This window comes from Rutilus rutilus (genome assembly GCF_951802725.1).
Source record: "Rutilus rutilus genome assembly, chromosome: 13".
Lineage (NCBI taxonomy): Eukaryota > Metazoa > Chordata > Actinopteri > Cypriniformes > Leuciscidae > Rutilus > Rutilus rutilus.
The window spans coordinates 4753516-4771442 of NC_140218.1; the positions used below are offsets into that span (position 1 = coordinate 4753516).

The window sequence follows — 17927 nt, forward strand, 5'->3', positions numbered from 1 at the left end:
AACTAGGGTCCTTTGCACCATGACCTCGAGCCAAACACCCCCAGAAGCCTTTTCCCCCTTGGATGAACATTATTACAGTTAGAGCTTATTTAGAGACATCAGCCGGATGGTTTAGTGCAGGCGCTAATGGATCCAATGATGAATCTCATAAATTACCCCACTAATAATGCCCAGAATGGCACCAAACTTCTACAGTAAAACAAATAGGTTCTGTACTCATAAAACGAGGCATTGGAAAGTTTGTAAGTACATCAGGAGTTTATTTAAATAACACTTGCCTGACGGCTCATGCTAGCGCTAACCCGGACACCGACGTCACTTCAGTGAGTTGAGGAAAGCCCGTAAAAGTCCTGCAGAAAGCGATCATGAGGATGGAGTGTAACGACGCCCAGCTCCAGGAATGCACTCATATTTTGTTGGTAGTACCAGTTTATAACAATTATTAGTTAACACTAAGTTGTTAACACTTCGGAAAAAATAATAAATTGTCGTTAGTTTTGTTCACATTGTCATGTTAATTATAATCGAATGCATTTTGTTTTATTGACCACAATATTATCATTGATATTTGTTTGAGAGGGGCACTTCTGATTCATTCTGAAAAGGGCTCGAGCACCAAAATCTTTTGTAGGAGACTTTGAGCTTTGTAAGTTTGTAGATCTTATACATGCAAAAACATCTACATAACACACTAAAGAAAAAGAAAACATGAAAACACATCATATGACCCCTTTAATACATTAATACACATGTAATGCAACCATTATTAAAAACATGATGTATAAACTTGAGCTTCCATTGTTTTCCAAAAGTGAGCTTGAACTGTTTCTTCTTCTTCTCATAATTATGAAAAATGAATATTTCATCAGTCTTTGTCTCCCTCTGCTGGTACAACACAAACACAGAGATATTCAGGCTCTTTATTTACTCTGTGACAAAACTCAGAGCTTTTTGAGTTACTGTGCGTTTATACACATAAAATGATTAATCTATGAATGAGAAACTGTAATTTGCTGTGAAATAAAAGGTGTTTCACTGCCGCCTCATCAGGTCTGTCAGAGGATCGCTGAGATCTACATGAAGTCTTCATTTCTAACAGTGAAGTCACTGTATCTTCAGTCTCTGTTGATTCTGTTGACTGAGTCTCTGTAGTGGATCCTTATTCACCATCAGATGATCAGCACAAGATCACACTGTCATCTAATAGCCAGTCCTAAAATAAAACACACACACAGTCACATATGCAGTATGAGATATTACATCTGTCACATCTTTTCATAAGAAAACTAACTAGATCATCTATATTAATTCATTCTCAAGCATGATCATATCGCTTCTATCTGATGCTCAAAGTCACTTTACAAAATCAAAAGCACATGAAAGGTCACTTTCACACACCGGACAGCTGATCCAGAACCAGCAGAAATGACCATTACACTCACTACACATTTAATATCAGTTCATAACAACCCAGATCTCAGATTATCACACACATAAGGCGTCTTTACACACAAACCAAATCTGAAGCGGCATAAAATCACAAAATGTGCATTTACACAGAATGTTTATTGCTTCTCTGACGCCGAGAACATAAATGCATTTACACAGGAATTAGTTATTAAAATCGCGGGAAATAATACTTTGAACATTACTATTTTAAAACTACAGTTTTAACAAAGTGTTATAAAATGAATGTAAAAGTAATTAAATATTAAAGAAATAAAACTCAAGATAAATAAAAACACAGAATGTCAGATTTCCTCTGTGTGATATAGCGATCTCACGCTCTGATGTTCGTCATAATTCTGTGGTACTGAGAGCTATTTTATATTTCTTAATAAAACTATTCCAGATGGAACAAATGCTACAAATATATTATGAATTATTACACCGGGTCGATCACCGCAGGATTTATTCATGTTTTTCAAAGAGCCAGAAAGAACAATTCAGGCAGTGTGTGTGTGTGTGTGTGTGTGTGTGTGTGTGTGTAATATCGTCCTCAAGAAGAGGATTTCTGGAATATAATATCACACAGTGACGGCGAATAAGCATTAGCGTATCTGAGAGAAATGTAGAAGCGCGTTGATCTGCCAGTCTCTTCAGAGGAAGATTACAAACGGCGAAAGCCAATTGATTACACACGTCGACACTGTTATTCTGGTGGTTTCTTCACGATGTGAGTACAGGACACTTTTACTCTATTGTCTCTTAGTTGGCTGACATTTTTTAATGTGGCTAAAGCAATATGGATTATGGCCGATATGTTTAGTCTTCCGCTTCTTGATTCTCGCCGCGCGTTTGGTTGTCATGACAATGGCGTAGTTTAGAGCGACACAAGATCGCGTTCATTTACACTGAACAAAACAATATCAGAGTCATCTTTGACACTCGGGGCTGAGGCGGGTCAGACCGGCATATTTTAAGTCTGCTTTCATGCGGCATTGAGTCTTTCCACAGAACTTTGAGCAGACACAGAGCCGCTTTAGAGCAGCCTTAACTCGCTGTGTAGAGATGCCTATAGAGACAGTTAAAGGGGAAAAGCTGAAAATAACATTAATATTATTTTCACAATCAGTCACAACAGTATGAGCAGAATTACACTCATATTAAACACAGTTTAACCCTCTGATGGTCTTTATTTATGTCTACACTTGAGGTTTTTGGGGTCTCTAGAGACCCCAGACAATAACATTTAATTTTGTAACAAGATAATAGTTATGAGCAGAATCACACTCATGATGATTACACACATATTAAACACAGTTTAAAGTTCAGAGACCTACAGAAACTGAAGCTGAATTTAAGACTCATTATCTGATGATCTCAGACAAAATATCCACACACACACACACACACACACACACACACACACACACACACACACACACACACACACACACAGTGGTGTTACTGAACCTGGTACAATTTACTTATATTTCTAGTGAGTAAATTAGCCAATTGAACTTTAAATAAAAATATGATGATGAAAATCGTTAAACTGTTCTTACCTCAGTGTCTCCAGTTTATAATGTGGATCATCCCTCAGATCCTCTAACAGCTTCACTCCTGAGTCTCCTAGTTTATTCCCAAACAGATCCAGATCTCTCAGGTGTGAGGGGTTTGATCTCAGAGCTGAAGCCAGAGCAGCACAACCTTCATCTGTCACACCACAACCATCCAACCTGTAGAGAACAATGACACACATTAAGCCTATATCCAGAGATAAACACGACATTCAAAAAATAACATAATCCTGTCAATATGAAATATATACAAATACTCATTAGTTCACATTGTGAAAATTCATCAGTTAGGATTAGGGGATTGATTATAGAGTTTGTAGAGTATAAAAATCAAAATTTCTATGGAAAGTCCCCATAAAACATGTAAACCCAACGTGTGTGTGTGTGTGTGTGTGTGTGTGTGTGTGTGTGTGTGTGTGTTAGCAGGGGAGGATTGGGACGATTCTAAGGGTCCAGCAGAACTCCATAATTTCCTGGATGATTTTGGTATTTACTTTGTAAAATAATCTTATAGGAAGAACGCTATAAAGAACGGGTATTCATTATAGTGTGTGTGTGTGTGTGTGTGTGTGTGTGTGTGTGTGTGTGTGTGTGTGTGTGTGTGTGTGTCATCTGTCAGTGGCCCATGCCGGCTCTCACTACATATCAGGGGGAAACTGGAGGATTTTACAGCGGACAGTGAAAGTCCTATCAGATCATTCAACACAATCTGTATTTTCCATACATTCACTATAAATGCATATATACTGTATATGATAATCATTTTCTCACACAAATGTCATAAAAACCGGTTGCGTAGATCACACATCTACGTCCCTTCAGGACACTGACAATAAAGATGGACAGAGAAGACAGAAATTCTCGTAGCTCTCCTCAGAAAGACGCTTGTTACACACACACACACACACACACACACACACACACATACACACACACACACACACACACACACACACACACACACACACACACGCACAAACACACACACACACACACACACACACAAACACACACACACACACACACACAGTTTGATTGTGTCGGTAGTTTCTGGCCAACCAAGCGCCCGCAGCGAGTCTCGGCCTGACAGCATCACGGGGGAAGCCTGCAACACACTCAACTCTTGCTCCATGGACACACACACTTGCGACCCATGAACGCCTCTCTAAACTACTGCCTGATTTTACAGTTTGAAGCGTCTGTCATAGAAAAACACTGTGTGCTGTCATGAAGAAGAGAAATGTCTTCTCATAGGATAAGAACACGCAGTCTCATTAATAATACACACACTGGCGTGTCATCGATGTACTATAGTGTTTCTCCAGGTCATAATCTGTGACATTGACATGATGTAGACTTTAAACCTGGAGAAAAATCTCTACAGTTTCCAGTTTCCCCCTAAAATTAAAATGAATGGACTGTGTTAATCCTGACTGTGCTGAGATTGAGTGTGTTTAAAGTAAAGGCTGTTAAATGTAGATCACCATGTCAAAGTGTCAGAGATGGGAAGCACAAATACTTCGTTACTCAAGCAGATTTTTCAGATATTTTTAACCGATAATTCTTTTCATTTGAAAGCCGATAACCGATATATTGGCCAATAAATATAAATTCATATTTTGATATACTTTGATAGCCTGTGTACATAAACAAAAGACTCAGCATTAAAAGCCATGTCCCAAACACTTCAACATGAATCAGACATATACAATACAGTAGCCTAGCCCTCTGGGGTTCCTCATGTTTTCGTCACACTTGGGGTCTTCGGGTCTAAAATGACCCGGAGGGCGGGATTCAGATTTTTTTTTTTTTCAGTAAAATCAATGAAATGTATTTTTGTTCATGATATTTTTCCTTTTTTTCTGTGGTGTTTTAAGAGAATTTTAAGATAATAATGAATATTTATGCAATAATTATGATCCATTTTTTCCCATTGAATATAATATAATTTTTTTTATTTTTATTTTTTTATTAATTCTGTATTTCAGGTTAAAGGTCCCGTTGTATGCCCCTTTTCACAAGATGTAAAATAAGTCTCTGATGTCCCCAGAGTGTGTATGTGAAGTTTGAGCTCAAAATACCCAACAGATCATTTTTTACAGCATGTTTAAATTGACATTTTTTGGGGCTCAGAAAAACGAGCTGTTTCAGTGTGTGCCCTTTAAATGCAAATGAGCTGCTGCTGGACGACCCAGGGGGCGGAGCTTCATGAGCTCGCGCTCAGTCTGTCAGGACAAATTCATCTCATGGAATGACGATAATATCAGAAACTCTCAGTAACGGCGTTCATTTCGAGTCGGACAATAATGCCTACAGAGTCAGAGTGCTGTATAGAGATGAAACAGGTATGGTTTAGTAGTTTAATTACGGTTATTATAACGTATTGTCATCTGCTTGTATGTATCCATTATTTATTAACAGCCTACAAGTCTGCTGTTTCGGACCAGGTCCGAATGATGATCAAACATGTACTGATGAGTTTAATAAAGTTTATTGTACATCACACAAAAGATGAAGCGTCAGTTTTACTTCAGAAAATCACGGTAAGAGCTGAGTAAACACAGTAGGCTAAGTTATAAGAAGTGCGCAAGTAGCCAGTAGAGTTGAGGGAGCATTCCTGTGGGCGGAGGCTAGTCTAAACACGGTTCTGGTGATGTCACTAATGAAGGAAGTAGAGGGGTGTAGTCCAATCGAGCCGTTTTATGTAGTCAACTTCTGTTAAATAAAATATCTCGCTTGGCATTGAACTTTGAGCTTTATAATTTTACAGATATTATTTATACTCTAACAACAACATTACACACTAACTAAAGTTTGAAACATGGGATCACGTAGAACGGGACCTTTAAAGTACAGACTAGGCCTATAGAAAACAATTTTTGGAGTCAGATTGGTGCCATCTGGTGGATGTAGTGAGCATAATTATCGTGCAATATCATATTTTAACCACTAGATGGATTTACAGCTCTCTGTAGAAAGGCTTGTGAATTCACACGTTTTTGCACATATTTTTTTCAGGTTGTGGATTTTAATAAATAATAAGAGATTCTCAAAGACTATTTTTGTCAAGTTTTTTGTTTGGTTGGTTGGTTTAAATGGTAATTTGAAGTGCCAGTTTTACTTTATAATACAGTCAAACCTGAACATTGCATTAGAAAGAGAACAAATGGAAAGCATTTTAATTCCCATTGTTTTAATTCTAACTTAATAAAAATGCAATTCTTTCAGTCATAAATTTTTTTATTAACCTTCTATAATAAACATTTTCATTATTTTTTTTTCTTGTACAATTCAATGAACAGTAACTCTTATTCAAAATTGGCAACAGCAATTATGAACAAAAAACTAAGGCATTTTTAGAGTTTTGTCTGAGTGACACACACAAAACTAAAGACTCATAACTCCAAAACTATAACTAGGAGAGTCTAAAGGTAGGTATCGTTTGATAGAACACTTTTCAATTTTTTTGAAAATATAAATTACATTACATTTGGACATTCTCCTGCCGAGAAACTGCTGATAAAAGACAGGAAATATATAGCATTTTCATAATGATAATGCATATCTTTCTTATTTGACATGGAATAACTCAGGAAGGAAAAAAGATTATGAAAAAATTTTTTTTGGGGGAAGTCCCTCTACATATGAGCTGCATCTGCATCAAATGTTGTGGTGATTGGATAAAGGAATCAAAAGATACACCTTTTGTCGACATTTAGAAAAAAAAAAAAAAAAATCGCAAAAGTTTTGAGCAAATCTGTAATGGAAACGCCCCTAGTGACAGTTTCATGTGAGAGTAACGTATGATCTTACCTCAGTGTCTCCAGTTTACAGTGAGGATTCGCCAGTCCAGCAGAAAACAGCTTCACTCCTGAGTCTCCTAGATTATTCCCAGACAGATCCAGATCTCTCAGGTGTGAGGGGTTTGATCTCAGAGCTGAAGCCAGAGCAGCACAACCTTCATCTGTCACACCACAGCTATCCAACCTGTAGAGAACAATGACACACATTAAGCCTATATCCAGAGATAAACACGACACTTAAAAAAATAACATAATGCTGTCAATATGAAATATATACAAATACTCATTAGTTCACATTGTGAAAATTCATCAGTTAGGATTAGGGGATTGATTATAGAGTTTGTAGAGTATAAAAATCATTATTTCTATGGAAAGTCCCCATAAAACATGTAAACCCAATGTGTGTGTGTGTGTGTGTGTGTGTGTGTGTTTGTGTCTGTGTGTGTGTTTGTGTCTGTGTGTGTGTTTGTGTGTGTGTGTGTGTGTTAGCAGGGGAGGATTGGGACGATTCTAAGGGTCCAGCAGAACTCCATAATTTCCTGGATGATTTTGGTATTTACTTCGTAAAATAATCTTATAGGAAGAACGTTATTGTCATGATTCTGCCTTGTCTCTGATTTTCCCTGGTCTTGAGGCAGGATCATGACAGGCCCATGTTTCATGTGCAGCACATTGCCATTTGTTTGGCCATGTGCTTGCGTTGTCTCGTCATGTAACCCCGCCCCCTTGTTTAGTCATTATTGTTTCACCTGTGTCCCTGGTTAGATTATTGCTTTACCTGTGTCATCTGTTCCTGATTAGTTTCTCCCTTTTTAATCCCCTCATGTTTTCTGTCCTGTGTTGGTTCATTGTGAATACTGCGGTGATGTTACTCTGTGAATCTTGCCTGTGCTATTATTTCGGGTGAGTCATTGCAAAATAATTCCTGTGAGTATCCTGTCTTCGTTACGAGTCCTGTGAAGATCCTGTTCGTGTATTTGCTGTTAGTTAGTGTCTAGTCTTCTGTCAAGTTAATAGTCTAGTTAGTATCCTCAGTCTTGTCTTGTTTTACCCCATTGTGGGCTTTATTTTCCCCTTTTTGCCTATAATAAATCGTGTTTAGTGTATTTTGTCTGCGCCTGGGTTCTCCTTCCTCATCATCATAACAGAATGAACCAACCATTAAAGAACCCAGCAGACGGTATGTTCTCCCAGCTCCAGCGACAATCTTTTGAAGGGACCCGGTTGGTCGTGTTTCGCGGGATCCGTGGAGGCCGCAGTAGAGGAGGTGATCGAGAGGGTTCTACAAGGTCTTCTTTGTCCGCTTCACTTCCTGTGATCCCTGAGGGTCGTCTGCTAGCCGTCGCTACACATGGGGACCAACCCAGTCCCGCTGCAACTCCTGAGACACCTTCCACGTCCATCAATCTTCATGGTAAGCGTGGAAGGCACCCGTCGTGGGAGTCAGCATCGGAGTCTTCCTGCCCGGAGTCCTCCTCGCCTGCGCTGAGCTCCCCAGTTCCCTTAACGGTTCCCGCTTCACCTCCCTCTCCTGTCACCAGTCCGTCCATGGCATCTGCTCCGCGGCCTAGGAGAAAGAAGAGGAGAAAGGGAGCCTCTCGTTCTCTGTCTCTGTCTGTTCCAGAGCCCACCACTGCAAGCGCTGTTCCAGAGCCAGCTTCTGCAAGCGCTGTTCCAGAGCCAGCTTCTGCAAGCGCTGTTCCAGAGCCAGCTTCTGCAAGCGCTGTTCCAGAGCCAGCTTCTGCAAGCGCTGTTCCAGAGCCAGCTTCTGCAAGCGCTGTTCCAGAGCCAGCTTCTGCAAGCGCTGTTCCAGAGCCAGCTTCTGCAAGCGCTGTTCCAGAGCCAGCTTCTGCAAGCGCTGTTCCAGAGCCAGCTTCTGCAAGCGCTGTTCCAGAGCCAGCTTCTGCAAGCGCTGTTCCAGAGTCTGCAGTCATGAGGGCTGCAGAGCGAGCAGCGGCCGATTCAGCTGCTAAGGCTGTTTTGCGGTCGGTTTCGGCGAGCCACGAGATGCCAATTGTCATCGCTGCAAGAGCCTTGTCCGAGTATCTGTCCAGTCTAGCCAAGATTCTGGAGATGCCTGTCCCAGCTGATGTGTCCAGTCCTGTCCCAGCAGATGTGTCCAGTCCTGTCCCAGCTGATGTGTCCAGTCCTGTCCCAGCTGATGTGTCCAGTCCTGTCCCAGCTGATGTGTCCAGTCCTGTCCCAGCTGATGTGTCCAGTCCTGTCCCAGCTGATGTGTCCAGTCCTGTCCCAGCTGATGTGTCCAGTCCTGTCCCAGCTGATGTGTCCAGTCCTGTCCCAGCTGATGTGTCCAGTCCTGTCCCAGCTGATGTGTCCAGTCCTGTCCCAGCTGATGTGTCCAGTCCTGTCCCAGCTGATGTGTCCAGTCCTGTCCCAGCAGATGTGTCCAGTCCTGTCCCAGCAGACTGGAGGATGTCTGTGTCCAGTCCTGTCCCAGCTGATGTGTCCAGTCCTGTCCCAGCAGACTGGAGGATGTCTGTGTCCAGTCCTGTCCCAGCTGATGTGTCCAGTCCTGTCCCAGCAGACTGGAGGATGTCTGTGTCCAGTCCTGTCCCAGCTGATGTGTCCAGCCCTGTCCCAGCAGACTGGAGGATGTCTGTGTCCAGCCCTGTCCCAGCTAATGTGTCCAGCCCTGTCCCAGCTAATGTGTCCAGCCCTGTCCCAGCTAATGTGTCCAGCCCCGTACCAGCTGTCACCCGACCTCTGTTTGTTTCCCCGGACACCCCTGTCACCACTTCACCCCGGTCTGTTTCCCCTAAGACTGTTCCTCGTGTTTCCCCATCCAAGTCTGCCCGGACCCCTCGTCCTCAGCCATCGTCCTGTCCACCCAAGACCACAGTCCCACCCACCCATCCTGGACATTCCTCCATGAACTCTGTGTTGTCTCCACCTCCTCTGCCTTGTCTGTTGTTTTTGATTTTTCACCCCAACCCTGCTATTGTTTATTCATGTTTGCCGTTGTTGGTTTTTGTCATGTTTTGTTGGTTTGTGTCCATGTCTCAGTCCGTCATGTCACGTGTTTAGTGTTCCCTCAGGGAGCGTCTGGAAGCCGCTCCTTAAGGGAGGGGTTCTGTCATGATTCTGCCTTCTTGTCTCTGATTTTCCCTGGTCTTGAGGCAGGATCATGACAGGCCCATGTTTCATGTGCAGCACATTGCCATTTGTTTGGCCATGTGCTTGCGTTGTCTCGTCATGTAACCCCGCCCCCTTGTTTAGTCATTATTGTTTCACCTGTGTCCCTGGTTAGATTATTGCTTTACCTGTGTCATCTGTTCCTGATTAGTTTCTCCCTTTTTAATCCCCTCATGTTTTCTGTCCTGTGTTGGTTCATTGTGAATACTGCGGTGATGTTACTCTGTGAATCTTGCCTGTGCTATTATTTCGGGTGAGTCATTGCAAAATAATTCCTGTGAGTATCCTGTCTTCGTTACGAGTCCTGTGAAGATCCTGTTCGTGTATTTGCTGTTAGTTAGTGTCTAGTCTTCTGTCAAGTTAATAGTCTAGTTAGTATCCTCAGTCTTGTCTTGTTTTACCCCATTGTGGGCTTTATTTTCCCCTTTTTGCCTATAATAAATCGTGTTTAGTGTACTTTGTCTGCGCCTTGGTTCTCCTTCCTCATCATCATAACAGTTATAAAGAACGGGTATTCATTATAGTGTGTGTGTGTGTGTGTGTGTGTGTGTGTGTTATTCAGAAACGGCGCAGGGCAGAAACGCAAAATCACCAAGTGACAATAAAACTAGTCCAGTGATGAATATATTTAGGCTTTCTGAAGACTTGGAGCCGATTTCTGTGAGGAATCGATCAACATTTACGATGTCGTTCTAGTCATAGATATACATTTGTAATGATGTCCGATTCGTGAATGAATCATTTGAGTCGGTTCATTGCCGTGAATAGGAGAAACCCGTTAATAAACCAGTCTAGATGATTCATTCATGAACAGAACTGATTTAGTTTACCGAGTTCAAATCACTGATTCAATGATCCTGTCAATGTTTTAGTGAACACTGTCTCAGGAAAGACTGAATGGTCTGGTCATGCTGTCTATTAAACACGATTGAGCACGACGGCTTGATTTCAAAGATCTGATCAGAGAATGGTGTTGTACTGTATGCAGTGTGTCATTATAAATGTATAATTATAGTTCATTTAATAAACTTTCATATTTAGTCCTTTATTTTCTTAAATAATAATCGCTATGCTTGTAGATAATAACCCGTCCTTCGGATGAGACATTAAACCGAGGTCCTGACTCTCTGTGGTCATTAAAAATCCCAGGATGTCCTTCGAAAAAGAGTAGGGGTGTAACCCCGGCATCCTGGCCAAATTTGCCCCTTGGCCTCGGTCCATCATGGCCTCCTAATCATCCCCATATACTGATTGGCTTCATCACTGTCTCCTCTCCACCAGTAAGCTGGTGTGTGTGGTGGGCGTTCTGGCGCAATATGGCTGCCGTCGCATCATCCAGGTGGATGCTGCACATTGGTGGTGGTTGAGGAGATTCCCCCTTCCTTGTAAAGGGCTTTGAGTACCTATTAAAATTATTATTATAATGATTGTTGTTATATGTGACAATCTTTACGAGATGACATGAACGCAGCATATGAGTGTTGAGTGTCGTAATATCCATGTCAAGTGGACGTGTGGAAGAGCCGTGAGACTGAAAGCACTGAAAGCCCTCGCGCTGCTCATATGCTGAGAGAGAGATAAGACAGTAGAGCTGCACGATTCATCTTTAAAATACTGTGATCTCCATTCAAACACACACACCATCTTCTTCAGATTCCTCTGTCTATTAAACCTTTGACTAAATCATATCGCGATATTTAAGATCTGTGTTGGCGCTGCCGCTGACCCAGAGAGAGTCGTCATGAAACAGCTTATTGGGAACAGCGGGTTGGGAATCGTAAGACATTTTCCGGTTCCGGTTCCCATTCAATAAAATGATTAAAACAACTAATAAAACACAGCAGTAAGGGGAAAATGCACAATCCTGTGTGTGTTTATTTCTTATACTTGTCAAATGAGTTTAACAGACTGGTAATGTCAACAAATTTTTGCAAAAATAAGGAAAATAAACATTTCTGCATCCTCTTGGAGAATGTGGGACTCTCCTATAGCTTACAGTGTCTCCAGCAGTGGAGAACACCCTCTCAGAAAGGGGAGAATATGCTTGAACACACATGTAAGATCCAGACAGGTGAAACATACTATTTTTAAAATGGGTTTGAATGATTGATTCATAAAGACTTCACTTGTTTCACTACTGGATGAATCAGCGCTCTATCAGTTACAGTTTTTTTCAATTGTTTACACGCAATTTTGAAAATCGGGTTCTTTTTTTCAAAACAGAATAACAATTATCCAAACACCACACTCAATTTGCATAATTCCTAGATTGTTTGCAAAATGACACACTTCAGTCAAAACATAAACACATATTTGTGAAAATGCTATTAGTTTTCATTTGACCAACACAGTGCTCAATGATCAGACACTATTGCAGCCAGTTACACACAGCTGTGATAAATATAAAACACATTTGTAAAAAAACTAATTTTAGGAAATAGCATGTGCTAAATTTTTGGCCAGACATTGTTATGTAAGGGATAATTTAGATGACAAAAAAAAAAAAAAAAAAGTGACATACCCACAACATTCTTCATGATTAGTTGAGATATAGGGAGAATGTACACAAATAGGCCTACTATAAATTTACAAAGCACTGCACAACACTGATGCTGTGACTGAATATTTCAAGTATTTATTTCAATACTTACACAGTATTTCTTACCATAATCAGTTACAGTAATCAACCAACAATGAAATCAATGAAACAAAATAAAATATGTAGACAAATAAAAATTACTGCATGAAGTACATACACTTTGACTCTGAAGAAAAACTACTGTAAAAGCAACAAGAATACTGTAACTATTCATCATCTCTCCGTCTGGCTGGATCAGGCCATAAGATTTCATCCACATCACAGGCTATGTCTTCAATGGCATAAGTCCTTCCCTACCTCTTCCTCTACCTAGGCCTCTTCCTCTACCTCCTTCTCCTCTTCCTCTACCTCCTTCATCTCCTCTTTGAGCTCCCCCTCTCATTCTCACTCTTCTTTTTCTTCTAGCTCCTTCCATCTTCGTTGAAGACAGGTGAATTCACCTGCTACCTTTTATAGCACACCTGAGTGCTGCGTTTTCAAATTAGCACATGTGTGCTTCCACACCTGGTGGTTGTGTTTATCCAATTCGTTCATTAGTGTGGTCATTGGCAATCCGGTGCTTTGTAATGACAAGGAAGTAACCTCACAATCCTTATCTGTGTCTAAGGTGTGAAAATGTGTGTAGAGTTTTACAAATCACTGTGTGTAATGTTTTGCAAAAAGGGTGAAGCAGACATTGTGTGTAATGTTGTGCAAATCTGTGGAGGTGTTTTGCTCCTTGGAGTAGAATTTTGCAAATTGTGTGGAAATTTTTATTTTAGTGTGTAAACAATCGTAAAAAACTGTAATAAACTTCTCTCTGTTTATGTCTCTGACGCGGTGAGTCCCGCAGGCGCTGGGCTAACGTTACTCCGCCGCGGTGCGACCCGACCGCTGTAAAGTAGTCCGAGTCTAAACGCTTATTACAGGCTTACCGTAGTGATTCAGGATAGGACAAAAACACACTTTGAAAAAAGCCATTCATGATGTACTCGCTTATTGTATAATACAATACCATCATATTACAGACAACTGGTGTAATTATGCAGTTGTGGAGACGAATGATGATTCCAGAGCAACACATGCAGATACACTACCAGCCAAACGTGCGGGATCGCTAATATCTTTAAGGTTTTAAAAAGAAGTCTCTTCTGCTGCATTTATTTCATTAATAATAACAGTAATATTGTGAAATATTATTCCAATGTAAAACAGCTCTTTTCTACGTGAATATATAGTAAAGTGTAACTTTCTATTCATCAAAGAATCCTGAAAGAAAATTGTACACGACTGTTTTCAACATTGATAATAATAATAATGAATGTTTCTTGAGCATCAAATCATCATATCAGAATGATTTCTGAAGGATCATGTGACACTGAAGACTGGAGTAATGATGCTGAGATTCAGCTTTGATCACAGGAATAAAGTACACTTTAAAATATATTAAAATAAAAAAACAGTTATCTTAAATTGTCTTGATATTTAATAACATTACTGTTCTTTTGTATTTTTAATCCAATAAATGCAGCCTTGGTGAGCAGAAGAGACTTCAGATCCAGATATATGGATATATTTTCTTTTTGTATTACCGTCATGTTCACTTTGTTTCATTTTCCATAAGAGTGTTATAAACACTCACTTCCAGCCAATGGTCGCACACGGGTTAATGATATCGGCGTGAAGCGACACAAGTGCGTTCTGAAGCTCACACCAGAAGTGATGCGGAAGATGAGCGGCATTCCTGTGAGTTTCACAGTTCGCTTATATCACGCTTCAGAACGTGCTGACGTTTAAGACAAACATGAACTCCTGAATGTGTGTGTGTTGTGCCGGAAGCAAAGGTTTATATTGTGAAAAGTTTGAAATATTTGTTTCACTTCAGAAGCACTGATTCATCAGCTGGGGTTTATGGATTACAGTCATGTTCACTTTGTGTGGTTTCTGAATCCACTTGCATTACATGGACTCACAGAGATGATTATTTGCTTACACTACAATAAGGTTTCATTTGTTACACACTAGTTCACTACATTAGTTAACATGAACGAACCATGACAGATTCTTCTACAACATTTATTAATCTTAGTTGATGTTCATTTCAACATTTATTAATACATGTTTGAAATCAAAAGTTGTGCAGATGTGTCCATTAAAGGTGCTGTATGTAGGATCCAGCGGCCTCTAGCGGTGATGTTTCAGATTGCAACAACAGCGCTCGTGCTCGTGAAAAGCAATAAAGTTACAACTGTAGTCTTTCACATCAGATAACGTTAGCAAATGGTCGGCGTTAGCTGGCGAACTAATGATGTCTAACTTGAGCCAACTAAAGCACAAAATCACAATATATTTTACATGCTTTGAAGTATTGTTAGCTTACCTGTCCAAAAGGATGAAAGCCAACTCAGGGTCTGTTTTTATACCTAAAACAAAGCGGAGGTCTCTCCATAATTCAAACGCTCTGCCAATGTTGATCCGTGTTTTCGTCCTGAGTCGATCCGATTGACGTTTGGCCTGACGAGCTTCAGCAGATAATTTTTTTTTTTTTTGGAGTCTGTGTTGTGCTGGAGGCAGGTCGTTTTTTGGTGTTATCAGACTCCATGTCGTTAGCTGCAGTGCCGTCGCAATAGACTGTATATATAAAACGGAGAGGCTCGGGAGCGCGCATGCACGTCACATCCGGTGGATTTCGCAGAAAATCCGACCCGGAGACTTCACATAAAAATAGGAATACTGGCCTTCAGAGGTAATAAAACGCGAAAAGTGGATCATTGTAATGTGTGATTACAACCCCTTCACAGACGGGCAATAAAAAAAGGATTCATTTTATAAAAAAAGTTACATACAGCACCTTTAAGAATCACAGGGAAAGGGATTGGGCGATTCGGCCGTGGTGAAGTTCTCTGGCACATGCCGTACATCACCAGTAGGGGGCAGTCCTGTTTCTCTCTCAGTTATAGCGGCACTGAAGACAATAATGTGCAGCGATGTGTTAAACTCTCTCTGGCACATATTCTTGTTTAGAACAAATACAGATTAATAACGTTATTTTGTTTGACTTTTTATTGTAGCCTAGTTTATAATAATAATAATAATAATATTTAGGCTATAATACTCCTACTACTACTAATAATAATATCTCTCTTTTCTTTTCTTTGTTTAATGCCATGCCAGCTTCTATGGATATATATTCAAGGCGAGGAACAGGTTTTTTATTTAAATAAAACTAAATAAGATGCCAAACGAATTAATTTAAATAAAAAAGCCTACATTCCTCATTCGGTACGAATCCAGATGTTTCATGATCTGCGAATCAAGCTGAACTATTAGGCCTATTATGTAGGCTAAGCTTTGTACTCGGCATTACTGACGTAAAATATCACCTTCCCCATATAACAGCGCAGTGAGGCGGTGGACACGCTGAACGCCACAGATTATATTACAGACTATTCAGATTGAGCGCTGGAACATTTTATATGTTTGACTGTATTTTATTCAGAGGCGGCGGCGCGACCACTGGATTTATTCCTGCCAAGAGAGTAAACTCTTACTCCGTAATTTATGCTCATACAGATAAAAGCAAGACATAATTCATACATTTACAAAAGATATTCAGATTTTGTAAAATAACGGAAACAAACGTAATGTCTCTGTTTCCTTTATAGATGTTTGGAGCGCGCCACAATGAGCTGAAACTCAGCACGGTTTCTTTCGTTTCGTTTTTTAATCTGTAATATTTAAGTGAAATATTTTTTCAGCCTTTTTTAGAAGAATCTGTCAAATATTTAATTTCTCAACAAAACATCAAATCAATAGAAATAAAAGGTTTTAGTTTAATTCCATTAACACAAAAAATACGACAAAATGGTCACGTCAAAGCTTTTATTTTTGAAAGTGGTCATATTTTTGTTAAGCATATTTTGCAGCGATTTTTGTATGAGCATATCAGTGAACACCCCTGACCACTCGGTGAGTTTCACGTCTTTGTAAATGAAAGTTTAATGCGTTTTAGGAAGGACTGTTCCAGTGCACCTAGACACCCATTCTGGATGTTGATCATTCTTGTTCACAGCAAGGGAAATGTTTGGAATAACACGTAGGACTGTGTGCGGCACAGCTTGCCCTTTATATTGTACAACAGACCAATTAAATTAGGCAGAATAACTTTTTATTTGGTTGACTTATTTAATTTGGTTGACTGTGTTTCATTTTGATAATGAGCAGTCTGCGATATGAAGCAACGCCAGAACTGATAGCCTAATATGTTGTGTGAGAGCGCCATCACTTGGATTTGTTCCACTGCTGGGAAATAACTTAATACTCTGTTATTTATAGTCATACAGATAATATGACATCATCCGAAACAGTAAAATGTATTATTTTTAGCGCGTCTCTGTCTCTTTAGATCTTTCTGGCGCTCACCAAAAATGAACCAAAATACAGAGAATAGCCTTCTTGGCGCGCCTACTTTTGAAAGTCAACATTTAGATTATTTAACGTTAAATGCATTATATATGCCTGAGTCACTTTGGAATAAATCACAGCGTGTTTCATGATAAAACGTGACTTAGCCTATACAGTCCGGAAATAGGTTTTAGCAAATTCAGACCAGCTGGTCTACACAGAGAAAAAGCCCTTAGGCTCTTCTGTTGTGCCGAGCTATTCGTTAGTCTAGTTGTTTGATGAGAAAATTAAATGTAGCCTATAGTTGCAATACACGCGTTTTGTAAGCTCCGTGCAACTGCTGCAGCGGACTATTATTAGGCTACTAGAATATTAAAAATCTAATACTCAAGCTGTTTTCTCATTTTTCTACTCTTAATATTAAATAAAAAATTGACTGAACGAAAGATACACGGATTCTCTTGAAGCACCACCGCGTTTGCGGCAGAAAGCTACTGCACTGCAGCCAGAATGCTCTGTTCGACTTATCTGAGATCTTTTACTCTTCCCTGTGGATGACCTGTGACCTACTTTCTGTAAGATCAGAATTTTTGAACTTGAATTTTTGAACTTGAATTAAAAAAAAACTGAATTTGAAGTTCCGAATTTCTTCATCTTGAAAACTTGAATCTGTATTTTTTTTTAACTGAATATTTGCAGTATATGAATTCAGAACAAAAAAACTAGCTGTTTGAAAATACATGTCTATAAAATTCAGCCATAAAAACATTTCAATTTGTTAAATTTCAAATGTTCAATATTCGTTTAAAAAAATCAAATTCAGAACTATTTAAACTACCACCTAAAATTCAATTTTGTTAGATTACACTTGTAAATAATTCAAATTTACACAATTCAAATTCAAATCATATTGTCATATTTTAAGCTCCATACAGAGAGTGAGTTGGTCTACTCTAGAGTATGAAT

General features: G+C 39.8%; 1 protein-coding gene across 4 annotated transcripts in view; it reads right to left on the reverse strand.

The window, feature by feature from the left end:
* Positions 1-236: 236 nt before the first annotated feature.
* Positions 237-17927, reverse strand: part of LOC311302546 (NLR family CARD domain-containing protein 3-like) — a 32602-nt gene continuing 14911 nt past the window's right edge. For 2 of the 4 annotated variants that reach the window (XM_084428526.1, XM_084428524.1), the window contains 3 exons: positions 6837-7010; positions 3009-3182; positions 237-1213 (listed from right to left, as the gene is read on the reverse strand). Coding sequence is in view for 1 of the 4 variants with exons in the window: in XM_084428523.1 (XP_084284649.1) it covers positions 3061-3066; positions 6893-7010 (124 nt within the window). In the remaining 3 variants the exon portion in view is untranslated. The remainder of the gene's footprint in view (positions 1214-3008; positions 3183-6836; positions 7011-17927) is intronic. The other 2 variants (XM_084428523.1, XM_084428525.1) reach the window with 1 other exon arrangement.